The 22,448-nt window shown below is 47.4% G+C and overlaps 1 protein-coding gene across 1 annotated transcript; it reads left to right on the top strand.

The window, feature by feature from the left end:
- Positions 1–129: 129 nt before the first annotated feature.
- SHPK (sedoheptulokinase) lies at positions 130–21,010 on the top strand. The gene is made up of 7 exons (XM_005906681.3): positions 130–444; positions 5,258–5,399; positions 10,649–10,832; positions 11,594–11,746; positions 13,296–13,471; positions 15,654–15,854; positions 17,163–21,010. Exons 1-7 carry the CDS (start codon positions 277–279, stop codon positions 17,573–17,575), a joined length of 1,437 nt encoding a protein of 478 aa, XP_005906743.1. The 5' UTR covers positions 130–276; the 3' UTR covers positions 17,576–21,010.
- Positions 21,011–22,448: the final 1,438 nt, after the last annotated feature.

Below are 22,448 nucleotides of genomic sequence, written 5' to 3'. Positions count from 1 at the left end.
GGCCTGTCCGAGAACTCCGAGACACTTTGGAGAGAGAAGCTGAAGCCTCGGAAAACATTGCACACCCTACCTTGCGGGGCGGGCCCTCTAGGTCCCGTCTTCCCCGCGGCTCGGCCTATACCTGGGGCCCGTAGCGCGGAGTGCGCGGAACGCAGCCCTCCTCAACCAATGGGAAGATGAGAATTCTGTGTGTTGGGCGTGGCTGGAAAGATTGGCAGGCGAGGGCCCGCCTCGGCGCCTAGGTCCAGGTTGACGGGTGCTGGCGCCGACGCTGTCATGGCTGCACGATCTGTCACTCTCGGCATCGACCTGGGCACCACGTCTGTGAAGGCGGCCCTGGTGGAGGCCGCGCCCGGCGACCCTTCCGGGTTCGTGGTACTGGCGAGCTGTGCTCGGGCAGCGCAGGCCGAGACGGCGGCCCAGAGCGCGGCGGCGGGGCCCCAGGTGAGGCAGCTCCCTGGAGCCGCACCGCCTCCGGGAGCCTCCGGACACCCTCTCCCTCCTCAATGAAGTCTCCCTGACTGCTCCAGCCTGCCTGATCTCTGCTTGCCTGATGCAACTCCCTCGATTCGATAGCTCTCCTCCCAGGAGCTTCCCCACCTGCTGGCACCGATCTAGCCACTCTCGAGCCTTCTTTGGAAGCCTTGCCCTCGGCGCTAGATCCCCGTGCTCTCTGCCCTTCACCTTCTGTACCCTGACCTGCGGGAAAATTGCTCTCCTGCATATGGAGTGATCGCAGGCCACCTTCTCATTCTTGTGGCTCTCTGCTCCTCACATCTGTCCCATGTCCTCAAATTCAGGATTCGGTTTGTTTCCTAGGGCAGTGTCTGGGTTTTCCTTGAGAAATCAGATGCAAAACCAGGTGTAACCTGCCCCTCTCTCATCCCACAGGTATAGATTGTGGGTGGAGGAACTCAAACATTTGGCTAGCAAAAGTCCCTTGACCCCAAAGGCTGAGAGAGCTTAGAGGAAAGAAATTAGGACAGGTCCATTGAGAAGTTCAGATTGATATTTCTACACAAAAACTAGTGTCTTGTGAAAACTACGAGATAGAAATTGAGAATTTCACCACAGTGGGCTCAGTTGTAAGAGGTGGGTTCAGAAAGGATATTAGTCCTCAGAGATAGAGTCCATTAATTCCCTGAAAAGGGTATCTCAATATTCAATTCATTGATAATAGAAATTAATATCAAGGAACTTTCTTTGTAACCTCATGACTTTCTGGATCTCGGCTTGTTCTTGTAATTGAAATAGATAACCTCTATGGCCACTGCTGGCCACAAACTTCGATTTTCTGAGCCAAACCCCGTTCCCAAGAACTTTGTTTTTCACAAGCTCTTGCTACATAACTGGGCTCAGTTCTTTAGGGTTCACACTCCATCTTTTTTTTTTTTTTGGCTGCACTTTCCATCATGTTGGATCTTAGTTCCTCAACCAGGGATCAAACCCAGGCTCTCCTCAGTGAAAGCATACAGTTCTAACCACAGGGCTTCCAGGGAAGTCCCCAGAGTCCATCTGGCTCAGAAGCACTTCAGAGGATAAAGATTTCAGGAGCACATTTTCACAGAGTCTTTCAAAATTAGTTTGGTTGGAGCATCAGGGCATTTTAGAATCATTATCTCACTTCATGCACCTTGACATGGAGACAACGTCAGCTTGGACCCTGTTGGGGTGAGCAGCAGAGCCAAGATTCCAGGAAGTGGGTTTTAGGCAGTGCCCTTTTTCTCTTGAGAGAGTGCCACTTCTTGGCTCTAGACATAGGGCCACATCCCCCACTTCCTCCAGTGTTCAGCATGCTGTTCTCTGTTTACAGGCACACCCAGTGCTCCACACCTGCCTAAGGAGGGGTTTAGGAGATGTTCATAATAGCTCCCTCCCTTGCATCCTCCGCATGTGTGTTGTGCCCTGGGACAAACAGCACTACTGTAATTTCACCTGGAGCGGGATTTCTCAACCTTGGCACTGTTGATACTCGACGGCAGGATGATTCTTTGTTGTGAGGGGCTGTCCTGTACGTTGTAGGTTATTTAATAGCATCCCTGGCCTCTAACCCATTGCATGCTGGTAGAACCCTCCTCCCCAGTTGCAACACCCCCAAATATCTCCATATTGCCAAATGCCCCCTAGGGGACAAAAATCACCCCTGGAGTAAGAACTACTGATCTATAGAAACCTGTGATGGTTCTGTTCCATCCTCCTGTCCATATTTCTCACTCTAGAAGCATTGTGTACTCCATGGCCAAATTTGGCAACTATGTGGAAGGTCAGATGTTTAGCTCTTTGCAACTTTAAAATAACAGGATTTTTGAGGGAAACTCTGTCTACCCCCTTTTCTTTGGCTGTGCTACACGGCTTGTGGGATCTTAGTTCCCAGACCAGGGATCAAACCCAGGCCCACAGCAGTAAAAGTGCCGAGTCCTAACCACTGAATTGCCAGGAAATTCCCTCTGCAACCCTTTTTGTGCTATTAATTTGTCCTTTCTGGGCCTCCATTTCCCCCTCTGTAAAAGGAGTGGGGAGGAGGAGGGTTGAATGAGTTCTTAAGCTCTTTATTTTCCAATCTGAAGTTCTAGGATTTGATCTGGATATAGACCACTTGATATTCTGAACTAAGGAATGGGGGCAGCACCTGTCTTGTTACACTGTGGGTGTACCCATTGTCTGTCCAAGAACTACTCCCCTGTCACACTCACCACTAAAACTTGCTGTACACTGACTGCCTCCTTGTCTTCACTCCATCCAGTCTGTTCCCCTCCTCCGCTGTCCCCATCCACACAGCTCACCCACTTTGGGCCCATGTAGAGAACAGCTTCTCTGTTCTGGGTTCACGCACCATCTGCCGGCCACATGGGAACTCTGTAAACCAGCACTGCCCAATGGAACTGTGAGCCTTGTGTAGTTTTCAGTTTTCTGGAAGCCATGCTAAAAAACAGTAAAAAGGAACCCTAAATTAATTTTCATCGCCCTATTTTATTTAACCCAATGTATCCAAATGTATCATTTCAATATGTAATCATATGAAATTATTAATGAGAGATTGTGCTTTATTTTTTTCTTACTAAATCTGAAATCTGGTGTGTAGTTTTCAACGTGGACCTGCCTCGTGTGGCTAATCACTGCTGTGTTGGACAGGGCAGGTGTAAACAAATGTCTCTTCCCTGCTTCCTTCTTCCTTTGCCTGCTGTCTTAGTTCTTCCCTCCTGGGGGATCATGCGCATCTATGCAGCTCCTCTCTGCTCTGTCTTTTACTGCCCAGTCAGTTCTCCTGTAGTCTCTTCTGCATAAAGAGTCTTGTTAGGAGACTTCCCTGGCAGTCCAGTGGTTAAGACTCCAGACTTCCACTGCAGGAGGCACGGGTTCGATTTCTAGTCCGAGAAATAAGATCCCCCATCCTGAGTTCAGTTCAGTTCAGTTGCTCAGTCGTGTCTGACTCTTTGCGACTCCCAGCACACCAGGCTTCCCTGTCCATCACCAACTCCCAGAACTTGCTCAAACTCATGTTCATTGAGTCGGTGATGCCATCCAGCCATCTCACCCTCTGTTGTCGCCTTCTTTTCCTGCCTTCAATCTTTCCCAGCATCAGGGTCTTTTCTAAGGAGTCAGTTCTTTGAATCAGGTGACAAAGTATTGGAGTTTCAGCTTCAGCATTAGTCCTTCCAATGAATACTTTCAGGGTTGATTTCCTTTAGGATTGACTAGTTAATTGACCACACCACGCCGAGTGGTTTGGTCCAAAAAAAGAGCCTTGTTAGGATGTGGGGCTGCCTCCTCAAGAAAATGCTCTGTGCTGTCTGCTCACTCTTTCCCCCATCCTACCCCTCCTCACTTTCCTTCTTTCTAATCCTTTGGTCATATCTGTTTGGAGCCAAGAACTGCCATAGCCCAAGGCCAGCTGACAGATGAAGCTTTAGCTCCTAAGAGGGGAGGCCTGCACTGCCCCTGGAGCTAATTCTGGCCCCTCAGCACATTTAGGAAACACCTGCCTGAATGTGATCTGAAGCAACCACTAGCACCTCTTGTCAGGTGCTTTAGTCCAGGAGGCCTTTCTTCTCTTTCTTTTAAAAAATAAGTTATAAGTTTTTTTGTTTTTTTTTTTTTTTTTAATTTACTTCTTCGTCTGTACCAGATCTTGGTTGTGGCACGAGAGATCTTCAGTTGCAGCATGCAAACTCTTAGCTGTGCCAAATTAGATAGAGTTCCTTGATTAGATCTCGAACCTGAGCCCCTGGCATTGGGAGCTCAGAGTCTTAGCCACTGGACCACCAGGGAAGTCCCTAGGAAAGCTCTCTTGTCTACCTCTTTCCTGCTGTGTTCCATCCTTTTTCTACCCCAGTGTTCCATGTACCTTGCCTTATTTCTCCTTGCAGCACATCTTTCTCGTGTTTTCCTGTCCTGCTGGACTATAGGGCTTCCCTGGTAGCTCAACTGGTAAAGAATCCACCTGTGATGCAGGAGATCCCAGTTCAATTCCTGGGTCCAGAAGACCCCCTGAGGAAGGGATAGGTTACCCACTCCAGTATTCTTAGGTTTCTCTGGTGGCTCAGTTAGTAAAGAATCCACCTGTGGTGCAGGAGACCTGGGTATGATCCCTGGGTTGGGAAGATTCCCTGGAGGAGGGCATGCAATCCACTCCAGTATTCCTTCGTGGAGAATCCCCATGGACAGAGGAGCCTGGTGGGCTACAGTCCATGAGGTTGCAGAGAATCAGACATGACTGAGTGACTAAGCACAGCACACAGAACAGCTGGACTGTAAGCACCTGTAGGGCAGGGCAGTGCTTTTCTCAGCTCAGACTGTTCCACAGCAAGGGCCAGAGTCCGGCCATTGGTTGAACTTGAGCTGCAGTGGCTCCTCATCAGTAAGTGAAGTCGCTCAGTCGTGTCTGACTCTTGGCGACCCCATGGATTGTAGCCCACCAGGTTCCTGCTTCCATGGGATTTCCCAGGCAAGAATGCTGGAGTGGGTTGCCATTTCCTTCTCCAGGGGATCTTCCCGACCCAGGGATCAAACCCAGGTCAAGCCCTCCCTCATTGCTAAAGGGAGGAGTGGAACCTTGCCCACCACATTCCTACTCCAGGAGGAGGTGGTGGAGACCCCTCAGGCCCACATCTCACCCTTGAGGCCCAGTCCGCAGGTCCTGGGAGTGACCTCGGGGGAGTTAGCTAGGCAGCCCCCACGCAGGAAGTCCCTGCCACCTCTGTCTTCTGGTCCTCCCAGTGTGCGTGCCTCTGGCCAGCATGTCCTATTCTGTTTCCAGGGGCAAGAACAGGACGTGAAGAGAATCATCCAGGCCCTCCACGAGTGTCTCGCTGCCCTTCCCCGGCAGCAGCTCCGGAAGGTCTGTGGCATCGGCGTGTCGGGGCAGATGCATGGAGTCATGTTTTGGAAAACAGGCCAAGGTATGCTGGGCTTGGGGGCAATCACATTCTGTTAACAGTCACCCTGTGGGCGTGGGTTCTATCCCTGTTCTGTGACTAAGATCCTACATCCCTCCAGGACAAAAAAACCCAGTGTTAAACAGAAGCAATATTGTAACAAGTTCAGTGTTGTTGTTGTTCTTTAGTTGCTCAGTCATGTCCAACTCTTTTGCAACCCCATGAACTGTAGCCTCCCAGGCTCCTCTGACCACGGAATTCTCCAGGCAAGTATACTGGAGTGGGTAGCCATTTTCTCCTCCAGGGGATCTTCCTAACCCAGGGATCATACCCAGGTCTCCTGCACTGCAGGCAGATTCTTTATCACTGAGGCACCAGGTAAGCCCTATAAAGGCTTCAATAATGGTCCACATTGAAACAAAACAAAGCAAAAGCAGTCACCCTGCGATCTTCGATGGCCTCAGCCTGTGGTGCGGCTTAAAGCAGGAATTTGGTTCCCTGGCCAGAGACTGAAGTCAGAGTGAGGCAGTGAGAGAGCTGAATCCTAGCCCCTAGCCCCATAGCCAGTGACGAGGTGCTGGCCTGTCAGCTTTGTAGAAAGGAATTTCCACAAAGATGCAAAACGTAGTGAAACAAGTAAATTGTTTGTTAGGAGGAAAAAGGGTGTGTGTGGATAGACGCACGGGTGGGCTCAGGGAGAGTTGTGCCCTCGTGGTAGTTTGAACCACTTATATGGGGCATTTCTTCTGGTTTCCGCCAATCATCTTGCTTTGCCATGTTTAGTTTATCTCAGGGTCCTCCCCTGTGTGTGTGCGCATCTCTTAGCCAAGATGGATTCTGGGGAAGAGGCCTATGGGAATGTAGACATCACCTACTATGGGGTGGCACTCCCTCCCTTTTTGACCCCTGAGGAGCCTTTTTATGTGTAGTTGGGAAGATCTCCTTGACCTCAAGAACGAGAAATATGTGGTCTCGCTCTTTCTTTTTTTGGCTACAAGGCATGTGGGATTGTGGCATCTTAGTTCCCAGACCTTAGTTCCCATGGGTCAAACCTGTGCCCCCTGCATTGGAAGCACGAAGTCTGAACCACTGGATTGTCAGGGAAGTCTCGGTCTCTTATTAATCTTATATCTGAGCAGGGTGCAGCTCCCCTTAGCTCCTGCTATTATCTTCATCTTGGAGTGTCTGTCCACAGGGGACAAACTCCAGCTGCTTAGCCTGGGGCTCATCTATCTTCTGCCTCACCGGGAACCAGAAACGTGCCGCCAAAGACTCTCTGTGAAGGGTCAGGCTGTCCTCTTGTGTTTTGTGAGCATCCTGTCCCGTTCAAAGATGTAATAAACTGAACTGTCCACTCACACATTATACATGAACAGGGAGAGGGTGAAGAGTGAATCCTCTCTGATTCTCTGTTGGGTTCAGTCGAGTGGATTTTTTCATAGCCTTCTCTTTCTTTGTACCAGTATCTTGGAGCATCAGTGCCAACACCAAGAGATTAGTGTAGCTGCAGGAAATATCAAGACACAGAGGAAACTTTTCTGCATTTGAGCACAGTTTTTGTTGTTTAACATCATCACAGATATTCGTGAATTTTCAGTTCCACATCCTTTTCATGGGCACCGTTGCTAAGCATTATTTAGTTGGGTATTTATTTCAGAAGGTCTGCCACGGTGTAGATGTGGGTGGCTTGTTTTTTTTGGCCTCCAGGAGGGGAATTAAGCCAGCAAAACAGCAATGAGCACTTGGCATGCCAGGTGCAGAGCTAAGGGCATTACCTGTGTGATCTCATCGAATTTTCCCAACACCTTTATGATGTAGGTGACATTATTGTCCCTCTTGAGCAGATGAGAAGTGGAGGTTCAGAGAGATTACAAAATAATATGCTCAGGGTCATAGGACAGCAAGTGGTGACTCCAGCTTTCAAACCCAAGTCTGTCTGACTTCAGACACCTGAACTTTGAAAGGTCTCTGGGAGGACCAGAGCCACACAAGGATACACTAGCTCAACGGAGGGAGGAACAGCCCAACAGAATGTCCAAGGAAGGAAGGATCAGGCTGCTGTAGGAAGTTGTGAGCTTCTGTTATGGCAAGCATGAAGAAAATTTTTTTAAAATTCTAAAATGTTCAGGGCTCCCTTGATGGCTCAGTGGTAAAGAATCCACCTGCCAATGCAGAAGACATGGTTTTGATCCCTGGTCCGGGAAGATCCCACATGCTGCCAAACAATTAAACCTGTGCACCCCAACTACTGAGCCTGTGCTCTAGAGCCCGAAGGCCACAACTTCTGAGTCCACTCCCCTAGAGCCTGTGCTCCTGCAACAAGAGAAGCCACCACAATGAGAAGCTCACACACTGCACTGAAGAGTAACCCCCGCCCTCCGCACCTAGAGAAAAGCCCGTGAAGTAGTGGGTAGCCTTTCCCTTCTCCAGGGAATCTCCCCAACCCAGAAATTGAACCAGGGTATCCTGCATTGCAGGCAGATTCTTTACCAACTGAGCTATCAGGGAAGCCCTGATGAAGACCCAGCACAGCCATAAATAAATAAATAAAATTATTTTGTATATATATATATAAAATTTCTACATAGACATAAAAGTAGGGAGAACAGTGTTGTTATGAATCAACACACACCCATCACCCAGCTTCAAAAATATCAACATTTTACTGCAAGTGTTTTAAGCAGAGAATGATGGCTACTGGGGGAGGGATTGTAGTTAAGGAGATCTGAACATGGGATTCACCCCTCCTTTGCCTGGAGAATCAGTGATTCCGATTCCCTTGGGCCAAGTGAGTGGCGACCTGCTTTTGAGCAGCTTGACGGAGGTCTGGTGATGCCGCCTTTGATCAGTCTTCAAGATGGGCCTGGGTAAGTGCAGAAGCCAGCCCAGGCTCTCCCCCTCCTCCTCTCCCATTGTCTGCCCATCGTCAGGCCAGCAGGGACCACGGGAGCTGCTTGGCTCCAATCGGTAGCAAGAGCCAAAGGCTGGTCATGGTGTTAGTGCTGACCTCTCGGGGAGAGTCTAGGTTGTAAAAGCTTTTTAAACTCCTTAATTTTGCGTTAATGAGAATAAACGTCCTTTTAATACTAAAACCCTTCCCAGAGTGGACAGCAGAGATCTAATGATTGTGGTCTGGTCACACGCCTTCCTTTCTGCCCATCTCCTGGACTCTGTAACAACCACACAAACCATCATCCATATGGGTGGAGAGAGCTTCTTAATATTTCATGGAGCCCGCCTGCCCACCTACTTGGTTTGGTTTCTGTTTATGGGAAGGAGGAGAGCCACCATTTGACCATGATGATAACCCGCTTAGTGGAGCGAGTGAAATCCTATTTGAGATCAAGTTGTTCTGCTTTTAACAGTGGCCATAATTTGGTTTGATTTCAGAATCTGCAATACTTGAGGCTCCTTGCTGGGCCCCATGGGAGACATAGGAATGGAGATTCAGCCCTCCTCTGCCAGGGCTCACTCAAGGCGGTCAGCACAGACAGGCACCAGTAACCTGAGCAGAGAGCTAAGTGCCTCCATGAGGGCACAGGCGAGCCCATTGGAGGAGAGGAGAGGGAGTGAATGGTGTCTTTTGAGAGGCCTGTGGTTATGCCAGTTTCCACATTCCATTTTCAGGCTCAGTAATGGCAGGAGACAAGTAGGGATCATAAAACCAAGCTAAAAGGCCAGCAGCGGGCAGGGAGAAAATTTTCACTAGTGTATAGTAGACAAAGGATGAAGCTGGGGGCCTATGAAGAATGAGTAACAAAGAAAGGACCAACGGCCCTGTGGACTAATGGGCAAAGGAAACCAATAGGCAGATGCCAGAAGAGAAAGTACAAATAGCTAATAAGCACTTGAAAAGATGCTCGATGTCACTATGAACTAGGGAAACGCAGATGAAAATAACAGTGAGAAATCATTTTTCCACTCACTGGATTGTCAGAAATCAGTTTGAGAATATCAAGAGTTGGCAAAGGGGGTGGAAAATTGTTTTTTTAAAATGCTGTTCCTGGGGGTTTCCCTGGACACCAGTTTGATCCCTTATCTGGGAAGATCTCACATGCCTCCAAGCAACTAAGTCAGTGAGCCACAGCTGTTGAGCCCGTGTTCTAGAGCTCTTATCACACATATGTTGTAAGGCTAATATGTAGATGAAATAAATTAATATTTTGAAAGTGCTTTGAACAATCCCTGGTACATGTAAGAACTCTGTTTTATAATACAGACAAAATAAAAATGATAGTTCCAGAAGTTTTTTAAAAAGGGTCAAAAGAGTTTTGGAAGCAGATTAAAGGGTTGGAAAAAAAAAAGCTGCAGATGTCCAGCTTTAGTGCAGGGGTTAGACTGCCAGCTTTAGGCAGAAATGTGGCTTTGAGGGTGGATTACCCTAAGGGGGGGCCATCCCATCGCCTGCTTACACCTATTTTGCAGGTGAAACTTCAAAAGGTCCAGGTGCATACATTTGTGACCACCTCCCTGCTCTTCTTCTTTTTTTAAAAGTAACTTTCATTGGAGTATAGTTGAGTTACAATGCTGTGTTAGTTTCACGTATACAGCAAAGTAAATCAGTGGTACATATACCTATACCCACTCTTTTTTGGATTCTTTTCCCATATAGATGATTAGAGCATTTTGAGTAGAGTTCTCTGTGCTATACAGTAGGTCCTTATTAGTTATCTATTTTTTAAAAATAAAAATCTTGTTTGTTTGTTTGGCTGTCCCGGGTCTTTGTTGTGACACGCAGGACCTTTGATCTTCGTCATGGCATGAAGAATCTTTAATTCCGCGTGTGGGATGTAGTTCCCTGACCAGGGATGGAACCCAGGCCCCCTGCTTTGGGAGCATAGCGTCTTAGCCACTGGACCACCAGGGAAGTCCCCAGTTATCGGTTTTATATAAAGTAGTTTGTATTTGTCCATCCCGACCTCCCAATTTATCCCTTCCCCTCCTCCTCTGTAACTATATTTGTTTTCTCCATCTGAGACTCTATTTCTGTTTTGTAAATAAGTTCATGGGTACCATTTTTTTTTTTTAGATTCCACATATAAGCGCTGTCATATGGTATTTGTCCTGTGTCTGACTTACTTCACTCACTGTAACCATCTCTAGGTCCATCTACTCCCTGCTCTTCTGGGTCCTGGCTAGGACCCCTGTGTGTGAATAAAGCATTGTCACGGGTGATAAAGTCCGTCCTGTAACCTCACTAGCAGGGTAGTCTCAAGGACATGCTGCTGCCCATCAGTTGCCCTATTCTCCTTTTTTGGTCATCTTCCTTCCAGGCTGTGCATGGACAGAGGGAGGGGCCGCCCCTGTGTTCGAGCCTAGAGCTGTGAGCCACCTGGTCACGTGGCAGGATGGCCGGTGTAGCAGCGAGTTCCTGGCTTCTCTGCCCCAGCCGGAGTCCCATCTCAGCGTGGCCACAGGGTTTGGCTGTGCAACCATCTTCTGGCTTTTGAAAAATAGGTACGGACGACTGTTCTTTGAATTGGATGATGGATTTTCAGGGGAATGAGAGTGGCTAGCTGATGGCTCAGTGGGTAAAGAATCCACCTGCAATGCAGGGGGCACAGGAGATGTGGGTTTGATCCCTGGGTCAGGAAAGATCCCCTGGAGAAGGACATAGAAACCCAGTCCAGCTTGCCTGGAAATCCCATGAACAGTCCATGGGTCGCAGAGTCAGACACAGCTGGGCCCAAGCACTATGATTTTGATGCAGGAGAGTGGCTAGGGAGCGGTACCTCTAGCCGGTCAGCATCACTCCACACTGGACTGTCCCTTAGTGAGCGTGGCCCCGCACAGGGTAGTCTCAAGACCTAGACTTGGTCTCCCACTGCTTCTTCATTTTGCAGAGGGAGCTTGTTGATTATCCGATTCTAACCCAGAGGGGGAAAGAAGGGGCCAGTGAGGGTAAGGGAGTTGCCAAGGGTCACATGATGGGTTCATAGTGGGGTCAGGACTGCTAAGAACGGTTGATGTCCTGCTTTCCCAGGCATGATGTGTCCTCCTATGAATACCCTCCCCTAAGGCTGACTCCGACCAGCTTGGCTTGGAGGCTTTTGGAGGTCCTCACCTTGGGAAGTTCGGCTGTGGGGGACTGTAGCCTGTGGGATTCTGGTCGCTGCCCAGTTATGCCATGTCTAGTCCACACTGCCCTCAGTTAGCTGTGGCTCATGCTTTTTGGTCAATATTAAACCACGCTGAATTGTTTTGGGTATGACAAACAGCCCGGAGTTCCTCAAGTCCTACGATACAGCTGGCACCATCCATGACTATGTGGTTGCCATGCTGTGCGGCTTGGCAAGACCCCTGATGTCCGACCAGAATGCTGCTAGCTGGGGCTATTTCAACACCAGGAGCCAAAGCTGGAACTTGGAGATGTGAGTATAATCTTGCAGGCTGGCTTGAGGCTGAAAGGTAGAATCTCTGAAGTGGGAGCTTCAGTGGGGTTTTCCTATCTGGGAATAGTGGAGGATTCCCTGAGACCAAGAATCAGGTTCGAACAGCCCCCAGCCTGTTCCAGCCCCTGGGCGTGGGTGGGCCTGACCGTAAGTGAAGTCCCTGGGGAAGGGCGCTGCCCACCATGCCGTGCTGTCCTGCTCCTCCACTGTCGCCTGGGCCTGGGGTGCACTCCCCGGTTCTTTCTGAATCCCAGACCCAGCCCATAGATGCTAAACAACAACTTTCATTTTCAAATACATTTTATCTTAGTTTTTTTTTACTTTCTGTTTTATATTGGAGTATAGTTGATTAACAATGTTGTGTTAGTTTCAGGTGTGCGACCAAGTGATTCAGTTATACAAAAACATGTACCTATTTTTTTTTCAAATTATTTTCCCATTTAGGTTGTTATGTAACACTGAACAGAGTTCTCTGTGTTGTGCAGCAGGTCCTTGTTGCTTTTCCATTTTATTTATTTTTTGAATTAGAAAAGAATAGCTTTATTGCTTTTGTCAAGCTAAGAGGTACACGGCAGGCTCCTGACCGTGAAAATTGTGTGTCCTCCAGTTATCCATTTTAAATATAGCAGTGTGCACATGTCTCCTTAACTATCCCTCCCCACCACCATTTTATATATATATATATATTTTATGACACAAACCTTTAAAAGCATTTCATTTATTTAATTTATTTTTAATCTTTAATTTCTTTTAATAATGGCTTGTATGCATAGAGTTGTACATCTTTTATTAAATTTATTGTAGGTATTTGACTGTTTTTGATAATATTTTAAATGCATTTTCTTTTTTAAAATAAATTTTATCATAATATATTTAAAAGTAGGGTTAATAAATGGAAGGAGTAGACTTGAGGGATACCTTTTAAGTTCTTTTGAAACAATCATTTGCCTTTTCAGGTCCAGAGGTCCATAAATTCACTTCCTCCAGGTCCCAAATTCTGAGCTCTGTAATAAAACAAAAAGCGCCTGGTAGTTCAGGTAAAGGACTTTCTAGCATGTTTTATGAACTTGACAGCCCCATGTTCACTAACCCTGAGTGGTGACTACATTTGGTATTCAGGAGACTGATGGGTTTGACTTTGGTTTGGCCTGTGCTAACCAACTGTGACTTGGCTCTAAAACTCTGACTGCCCCCCCTTTGCAGAGTGTTTGTGCTCCCCTCAAACACAGGAGGCCAGATGCCGATCTGCTTCTTAGCCAATCCTTTCCGATCACCTCTGCTTAAACTGGTTATGGTCTTCCTTGGAAGGCCCATCCCAAGCTCTTGAAAGCCAGTGTTCACTCTAAAAAACTCAAGACATCTCATGGTTTTAAAAAAAGGCAAAAGGGCCCTCTGTACAAACACTGGATTCTGCCCTCTCTTCTTGAACGCGTGTCCCAGAGCACTTTCTTTTGCTCGGTTTCCTGGAAGCAACAGAAGACAGAAGATCCAGTACCAGGTAGATAGGCTGTCCACTTTTGATTTGCAGACTGAGGGCCGCTGGCTTTCCCATCCAGCTGCTCCCAGATGTAGCGGAGCCTGGCAGTGTGGCAGGAAGAACTTCGAAGGCCTGGTTTGAGATCCCAAAGGGGACGCAGGTGGGCGTGGCCTTGGGTGATTTGCAGGCCTCCGTCTATTCCTGCATGGCCCAAAAGACCGATGCAGGTAAGTCTTTCTTTGGTTCTCTGCTCCAGTCTCTACCGGGGCCTCATAAGCCTCAGCTCTGTGTGAGGGTTCAAGGGGCACACATAGCCAGCTGTCTCAATGTCCTCTTAACCGTTGTCCTGCAAACATGAAAAATACCTTCGGGACTTCCCTGGTGGTCTAGTGGTTAAGACTCAGTGCTTCCAATACAGGGGGCCCAGGTTTGATCTCTGATCAGGGAACTAGATCTTGCATGTTGCAACTAAGAGCCCACAGGCCACAATACAGTCCAATAAAAAACAAAACACAAACAACAAAACAAAAAACCCCACCATCATCCCTACAGATGAAGCCCCTACCCAGGGAGCTTATCCTCTAGCAGGACGAGCTCTGCCCTGAGCACAGCCAGTGCCTTTCTTTTCTAGAGCCAGCTAAGGAAAATGACTCTCTCTAGTTAGCTGGTTTCTGTGTGTCTCCCTGACCAAGGAAACAGATGAGTAGATTAGGGTTTTTGTTACTGTGTGTGTGTCAATGAAAGTTCTCTTGGATTTGATTAGAAATGCAGATTTTCCTGTATTTTATGTGAGAGAGTCACAGTGAGGTGGAGGCTGCCCTCCAGGGCAGGGTTTGGCAAAGTTTTCCTGTAAAGGGCCAGGTAGTAAATATTTCAAGCATTGTGGGCCATTTAGTTTCTGCCACAATTACTTACCTGCTGTTGGGGCAGAAAAGCAGCCTTAGCTAATGCATAAGTGAGTGGGTGTAGCTGTGTTCCAATAAAACTTTATTTATAGAGGCTGAAATGTGAATTTCATAAAATTTTCATGTCTCATGAAATAGTCTTCTCCTTTTCATTTCTTTTCAACCATTTAAAAAGGTAAGAATATCCCTCTGGGGTTGTAAAATGGTGCAGTCCCTTTGGAAAACAGTCTGACAGTTCTCTGAAAGTTAAGCGTGAAATTACCACGACCCAGCAATTCCTCTCCTTGGTGGATACCCAAGGGATTTGAAAACATGTGTCCACACAAAAACCTGTACACAATTTTTTCCCTGCAGCCTTATTCATAATAGCCAAAAGAGAGAAACAACCCAAATGTTCATCAACTGATCAGTGGATTTTTAAAATGTGGTGTATCCCCAGAGATAACATGCTACAGCATGGGAAGGAAAGTAAAGGGCCACGTAGTGTGTGATTCCATTCCTGGGAAACGTCCAGAGTTGAATGGGCAGATTCATAGAGACAGAAAGAAGAGTCATGGTTGTCAGGGGCTGGGAGTGGGGCTTGATTGCTAACCCGTAAGGGATTTCTTTCCAGAGGGGTAAAAACGTCCTAAAATTAGATCACAGTGATGTTTACCTGTGTATATACCATATACAGCGCATATAGTGAATATACTAGAAAGCACAGAACTGTACACTTGAAAAGGGTGCATTTTATGCTGAATTTATTTGAATTATAATACATCCCAATAAACTTATCATTAAAAATGATATGTATACAAAAGCCACTCCTAGCTCCTAGGCCATATAAAAACGGATGGCCAGGCTGGATATGGTCTGGGGGCTGTCATTTGCCCCTCCTGGGGTGGAGTAGACCTTGGGCTTTGGGCCTGCCCGCCCCAGCGAGGTGGTGGCAGACTGTGTGTTTCATGTGATTCTCAGGGCAACCAGGCTGAGTGGGCCCACTTTGAGAGCCCTGCCTTGTTATCAAGGGGAACAGAGAATTCATTCATCTTACGTGGGTTTTCTTTGTCATCACATCTTTTTTCCTCCATCAGTTAGAACTATTACAATTCAAACTTTAGTTTAAAAACTGACCAGTACTATCCTTTGTTGTTGTTTAGCTGCTAAGTCATATCTGACTCTTTGCGACCCCATGGACTGTAGCCCTCCAGGGTCCTCTGTCCATGGGATTCTCCAGGCAAGGGTACTGGAGTGGGTGGTTCTATTTCTTTCTCCAGGGGATCTTCCCGACCCAGGGATGGAACCTGTCTCTTATGTCTCCTGTATTGGCAGGCAGGCTTTTTTTTTTTTTTTTTTAACCACTAGTGCCACTTGGGAAGTCCAGTTGATTTATTTCAAGTAGTCTCTGCCTCCTGAAAGGAGGAGTATCCAGAAATTTGTGGCACACTTCCCCAGCCCCATTGTGACTTGTGGCCTCTGAGTTAGCCCAATGGGCCTAACCTCTGCTTTCCTCGGACCCCAGTTCTCAACATCAGCACCTCGGTTCAGCTGGTAGCTTCCATGCCTTCAGGATTCCAGCCACCACAGACTCCAGACCCCGCAGCCCCAGTTGCCTACTTCCCATACTTCGACAGGACTTACCTGGCTGTGGCAGCGTCACTGAATGGGGGCAACGTGCTGGCCACGTTTGTCCACATGCTGGTCCAGTGGATGGCAGATCTAGGTAAGGGTGGTCCATTCAGCGGTGTGTTCTCTGCTTGTCCTTTCTGTGTGGCAGTGTCCTGGTGCTGAATGTACAATAAACTTCTAGATTCATGTCTCAGACTGAACCAGGTTCTGTAGGGATCTGAGCTGGCAGCCTTCTTTACTCTCATCTTCTGAGCTGCCATTGCCTACTCTCTTTTGAGAATATTACTCCTAACCTTGACTGTGGAGCATCCTGATAGTCTGCCAGCTCTCCTTCGCCCCACTGTGTTACTTTCTAGGTCAATAAGCCTCTGGGTCCCATGTATTTGAGATTTGCCTTATTTCTTTTTTCCTTACTTATTTGCCTGCATTGGGTCTTAGTTGCAGCACATGGGAGTTAAATGTGTTACTGATGAGACTCTACAGTGGCTTTTGGTTGGAGGTTCTCAGCACTGGAAATACTGTCCTATTTTTATCCCTAGAAATGGTGAGTATTTGACTTGGGGAAGAGGGATCCTGAGCATGGGATTTTGTAAAAGTTCCTCAGGTGGGACTTCCTTGGTGGTCCAGTGTCTGAGACTCTGCACTCCCAATGCAGGGGACCCAGGTTCAATCCCTGGTCAGGGAATTAGATCCCACATGCTGTCACAACTAAGAATTTGCATGCCACAACAAAGATCGAAGATCCCACGTGCTGCAACTAAGACCTGGTACAGCCAAAAAAGTGAATAAAATATTTTTTAAAAAGTTCCCCAAATGATTCTGATGCTCTCACGTAGGGGTAAGCACTGGTCTAGAACCTTCTACTCAAAAAGCGTGGTCCTCAGGCCAGCTACACTGGCTTCCTCTGGGAGCTGATGACAAATGCAGAAGCTGAGGCCCCATCCCAGGCACACTGAGCCAGGAGTTGTATTTTAATAAGACCCTTGAGTGATTCAGAACTCTAAGCTCTGGTCTAGACTGGTGGTTCTCAACCTTTGCTGAGGGGCAGGCTAGACTGTGGTCCTGGGATTTCTCTGGCACTGCTAATAAGTCTAATAGGAGATGTAATGATACTTACTGATCAGTGTATGCATTTGGCCCACTTGGGAGCAAGCATCCCACAGCTGCGGGATGGTTAGGGCTCACACAGCATATAAGTTCTCTCTCTGAAGGCTGGGTTGGGGTGAGCAGTGAGAGAGCTGGCTGGAGTCTGGGGCCGAGCACAGCCAGCCAGACTGAGTGAGTTCTGAGCCCCCTACAGTGAGGAGGGACAGCAAGTCAACCCATTCCTGCCCCCCTGGGAACTCTATAGCCTGCAGCGAGGGGGTGCCTAAACTCACACGACCTTTTCTGTCCCTGGCAGGACTACAGGTTGAAGAATCCATGGTGTACTCATGCATGATCCAGGCAGCTGCCCAGCAGAGAGACACCTGCCTGACCATCACTCCAACAGTGCTGGGTGAGAGGCACCTGCCGGACCAGCTGGCCTCAGTGACCGGAATCTCCTCCTCTGACCTCTCCCTGGGGCACGTGACGCGGGCCCTGTGCAGAGGCATCGTTCAGAACCTCCACTCGATGCTTCCATTTCGGCAGCTCCGGGAGTGGGGCGTGGAGCGGGTGATTGGCAGTGGGAGTGCGCTGTCCAGGAATGAAGTGCTGAAGCAGGAGGTGCAGAGGGCATTCCCTCTGCCAGTGTCCTATGGACAGGATGTAGACGCAGCTGTGGGGGCCGCTGTGGTCATGCTCCAGAGAAGCCTTAGCCAGCAGAAGTCCTAGCACATTCGTTGGCCAGAGGACTGTTGCAAATTTTATCTAATTAACGTCCCTGACCCGATCTTGGGGGTCATCCTTTTCTTGGACAGCTCTGTGTTCAGCTTTTAAGCAGTGCTTGTTATTGGGGCCTCAAGAGTCAGTCTTCGGGGCACACACTCATAATGCAGCCAGGAATCATCAACCAGATCCCAAATCAGTGCCTTCTGAAACTCACCTGAGAGCTGGTTGCAAATGTAAATGTGAGAGAGAGAGAAAGAAAGGAGGAAGGAAAGAGAAAGGGAGAAGGAAAAGGAATGGTAACCCAGCATCTTGATCAACAGGGTCATCTGTAGGCAAAATAAATGTGGGCTTCAGACACCAAATATAGTCTGGTGGTTGTGGGCTCCAACTAAGAACACCCTGTCCTATGTTCTCACAACACAGCTGGTTGAAGGCACAGAAGAGGGAAGGCAAGGTGGGTGACGTGACCAGCAAGGGGGACAGATGCTGTATAGCTCGACCATTCAAGCATATTGTTCCCAAGAGTCTGGCCAGACAGCAGAAAGACCCTTTTCTAGGAGTGTGTCTGTGCAGCAATGTGTTTTTGCCCCTGCACGTCTCCAGGAGGCCTTCCAAGGGGAGGGATGCAGCTGCATGTGCTCCTTCCAGAGAGAAAACAGAGAGAACCCCTTGTCCTGATTCCCCAGGCTGGCACTGCTGCAGAACTGGTTTTGGGAGGTTGGACATGGCTCTGGGAATCATTTGTAGGTTGTCCCATGCAAAGCCCTGCCCGCCCCACAGTTCTACTGAGATAAGCAGCTGCAGATCACTCAGGAAAGTCATGGAAGTTCTCTCAGCCAGAATGAGTTGACACCACCATTTTGAGAGAGAAGGCACCTCGGGCTGTACCAAAGGCTAGCAGACAGCCCTGGCCATTGGGAGGAGCCAAGGTCAGGGAGGCAGCCTGTCTTGCATTCCCAGGATTCTCGGGGTGGAGACTGTAAATATAGGATCGGGAGCTGGATAGCACTGCAAAGCACTAGAACTCTCTGTCCCCATTCTGCATGTCCACTGTATCTCTCAGGGCTGAGCCTTGCACAGTCCAAGCTTGTTAGCTAGCAGTCCTGCTGCTGTTTCTATTGCCAGTGGCTTGGAGCCTCTGTAGCAGTTTGGGTACAGCTGCCAGGGCCTCATTTCTCCAGTCTGTAGTAATAAACCACTCACTTCTTCTGTCCCATGCTTAGGAGGTACCAGCCTGAGCCTCAGCTGAGGAACTGGGTCATTAGTGCTGTTTGTCAACATCCTGATCTTAAGCACAAAGTAGGCTTGGACTTTCCCACCTGATTGGTTTCAGTCAGTGAAACATCAACAGAAGTGATAGCTTAACAATGTTGGATTCGTGATCTCTGAAGAAGATTTAGCTTCGGGACCAGGGACCAGGCTTGATCACTCAAGAGACTTTGTATAGCAGAGTTTTATTACAGTGAAAAGGGACAGAGAAATCTTCTGAAATAGACATCAGAAGGGGGATGGAGAGTGCCCCCCTTGCTAGTCTTAGGAAGGGAGTTATATACTTTTTCAGTTGGTTATTGCAATAAACCAAAAGAATGTCTCAAGTTTGTAGACATACTTCCACAATATACATTTTAAGATAACAAGATTAGAACTAACAATAGAAAGATATTACCAGACCCTTTCCCATAATACACATTTTAAGATAACAGGATTAGTCAGAAGGTTCTCAAGAAGGAGAAATACGTCCTCAAGCAGGATACATTGTTGTCATAATGGTACAGAATCATACATTGGTACAGAGTTTAAGGGAAAACATATTCTTGAGCAAGATGAATTGTTTTGTTGTGTAATCATCAGCTCTGGGCTTAAAGAAAAAAGCATTTGTCTTTTTCTCCTCCTTGAGAGCCCCAGGCCCCTTTGTCCTCCTCAGGGACCCCAGACTTATCAACCTACCTAGGAATTGACTCTCTCATTTCCCTCTTTTCTTTTAGGAGAATTATGTTGCCAAGGGAAAGGGGCACCATTTTCATTCCATAACTACTTTCTGCTGTTGAGGGGCATCATCCCTAAATTGTTGAGGCAACATATTCTCCTTACTCTCATATTGAGGGTCTCTGATCCAGGGGCCTCAAGTAACAGTTGGAGGAGGTTGTGGCACTTGTAGGAGCTCGAACAACCATTTGTAACCTAAAAGCTTTCAGATGGTTAGAAACAAACCCCATTTTACAGTTATAGATGTAAGGCAAAAGAGTAATTAAACCAAATTAAAACATAATCAAAATTAAAAGTCACATTATGTACATAGTTAAGGTACAATATGTTACACCAGTCCATCTTAGGATCATTCAGTTCATTTCAGTCGCTCAGTCGTGTCCGACTCTTTGTGACCCCATGAATAACAGCATGCCAGGCCTCCCTGTCAATCACCAACTCCCGAACCCTACCCAAACTCACGTGCATCGAGTCGGTGATGCCATCCAGCCATCTCATCCTCTGTCGTCCCCTTCTCCTCCCGCCCTCAATCCCTCCCAGCATCAGGGTCTTTTCCAATTAGTCAACTCTTCGCATAAGGTGGCCAAAGTATTGGAGTTTCAGCTTTATCATCAGTCCTTCCAATGAACACCCAGGACTGATCTCCTTTAGAATGGACTGGGTGGATCTCCTTGCAGTCCAAGGGACTCAAGAGTCTTCTCCAACACCACAGTTCAAAAGCATCAATTCTTCAGCTCTCAGCTTTCTTCACAATCCAACTCTCGCATCCATACATGACCACAGGAAAAACCATAGCCTTGACTAGACAGACCTTTGCTGGCAAAGTAATATCTCTGCTTTTTAATATGCTATCTAGGTTGGTCATAACTTTCCTTCCAAGGAGTAAGCGTCTTTTAATTTCATGGCTGCAATCACCATCTGCAGTGATTTTGGAGCCCAGAAAAATAAAGTCTGACACTGTTTCCACTGTTTCCCCATCTATTTCCCATGAAGTGATGGGACCAGATGCCATGATCTTCGTTTTCTGAATGTTGAGCTTTAAGCCAACTTTTTCACTCTCCTCTTCCACTTTCATCAAGAGGCTTTTGAGTTCCTCTTCACTTTCTGCCATAAGGATGGTGTCATCTGCATATCTGAGGTTATTGATATTTTTCCCAGCAACCTTAGATATCATCAGATCAAGAAGAGTATCACATATGATTGTTGGTGAAGGTATTCGCAGAGTTGAAGAAAGTCCTTTCCCTGAAGTAGGGAAACCCACCATGGGAAGCCTTCAATTGATGAGGATATTGAAAAGCTGAAAGCTGAGTCACATAGTTAATTCTAAGGCTTCAGGATATATGACAATATCTGTGTGCAGAAACAGTCTGTCATAGAGACAGCCCCTTCTTGGGGCAGTTCAAGCCCTTATTAAAGCTATGGGTAAAACTTTAAACCAATTGTCTTGTGTTTCCTGAGTTAGCTTACGCAGATGCCTCTTAATAATGTCATTAGCCTTTTCAACTTCTTCTGAAGATTGGGGTCTCCAGGAACAGTGTAAGTGATATTCTATTCCTAGAACTTCTGACACCCCTTGAATTACAGCAGCTTTAAGGTGGACCATTGTCACTCTGAACTTTAGAGTTGAAGATCCCATTTACATCATGAGAAGTCATTGCAGTAAGATTTCGCCCATTCCTTAACCTTGGGCTTTAGTGGATACTGCTTTTGATGTGGAAATAAGTGAGGGTCATTGAGCTTGATAACAGTAAGAACAGTATTTTGTGCTTGACTCAGTTTTTTCATCAGCCCACACTTTTACATTTTGTTCAGCTAAAAACAGAGGGTCCCATATTCATGAAAACAGAGGTCTGGACCCAGAAAGGGTGAGGGAGACTCTGGCACAATGAAAAAAACAGGACAGAGTCCCACTTTCAGCTTAAAGGAAAACGGAAATAATAATGTTTGGCTCACCCAGACAGTCCCATTATGGTAGTGGGTCGGGAGGGAAGTGGGCCAGGGGCTTCAGCGAGCACAGAGAAAGTTGCCCCAGTGTCCAAAAGAAAACCAACTGATTGGTCCCCCACAGTTATTAATACCTGGGGCTGCTCAGGTGTTATTAGGACAGGGACTTGTGTGGGGACCCCTGGGCACCTTCAGTCTTGATTGTCCTGAGAGTCTGACCCCTGGGGCCTATGCCTCAGAGGGCAGTCTCTTCTCAGGTGTCGTCCTTTACAGACCGGACATGGAGTTGAGGGGCTGCTTAGATGCCTGAAGGCAGTCCCGTTTAAGATGCCCCTCCTTTCCACAGTAATAACAAGCCTGTCCCTTTTCACCTGGGTTCCTCTGGGCATTTTTCTCAGGCTGTTTCAGAGTGGATCTAACAGCCATTGTTGGGGCTTCAGTCTTTTGCCTGGTTCTTTTTTTCCTCCTATTTTCTTCCTCGTATTCTCTACCATAATATACTGTCTGAGCCAGCTGCAACAGCTCTTTCTAAAGACTGATTTGGTCCAAATGCCTGTTTTAGTAGCTTACGGCAGATATCTGGAGCCAACTGAGTGAGAAATCTATCTTTTAAGATTATTCCTCCTTCTGCAGTTTTAGGATTAACATCAGTAAACTTTCAGAGAACCTCCCATAGTCTATCTAGGAATTTACCAGGAGTTTCCTTCTCTCCCTGTTCTGTCAGCCAACTTAGCATAGTCTGAAGTCCTAGCGCATACTCGCTTGAGTCCTTCAAGAATACATTTGACAAAGTGACTCTGGTGTTACCTTCCTTTAACCATTTATAGTCTCAGTCTAGCACTGCTGTGGGAACCGCTTGGCTCCCAGTAGGGAGGAGGGCTATTTCATGTACCCTCTTTCCCCTGTCTCACGTTCAAGCCATTCATCTCCAAAAATAGTAGCTTCT

The sequence above is a fragment of the Bos mutus genome, chromosome 19, assembly GCF_027580195.1.
Source record: "Bos mutus isolate GX-2022 chromosome 19, NWIPB_WYAK_1.1, whole genome shotgun sequence".
Lineage (NCBI taxonomy): Eukaryota > Metazoa > Chordata > Mammalia > Artiodactyla > Bovidae > Bos > Bos mutus.
Note: the sequence above shows the minus strand (reverse complement) of the source record. Positions and strands in the feature narration are given on the sequence as shown.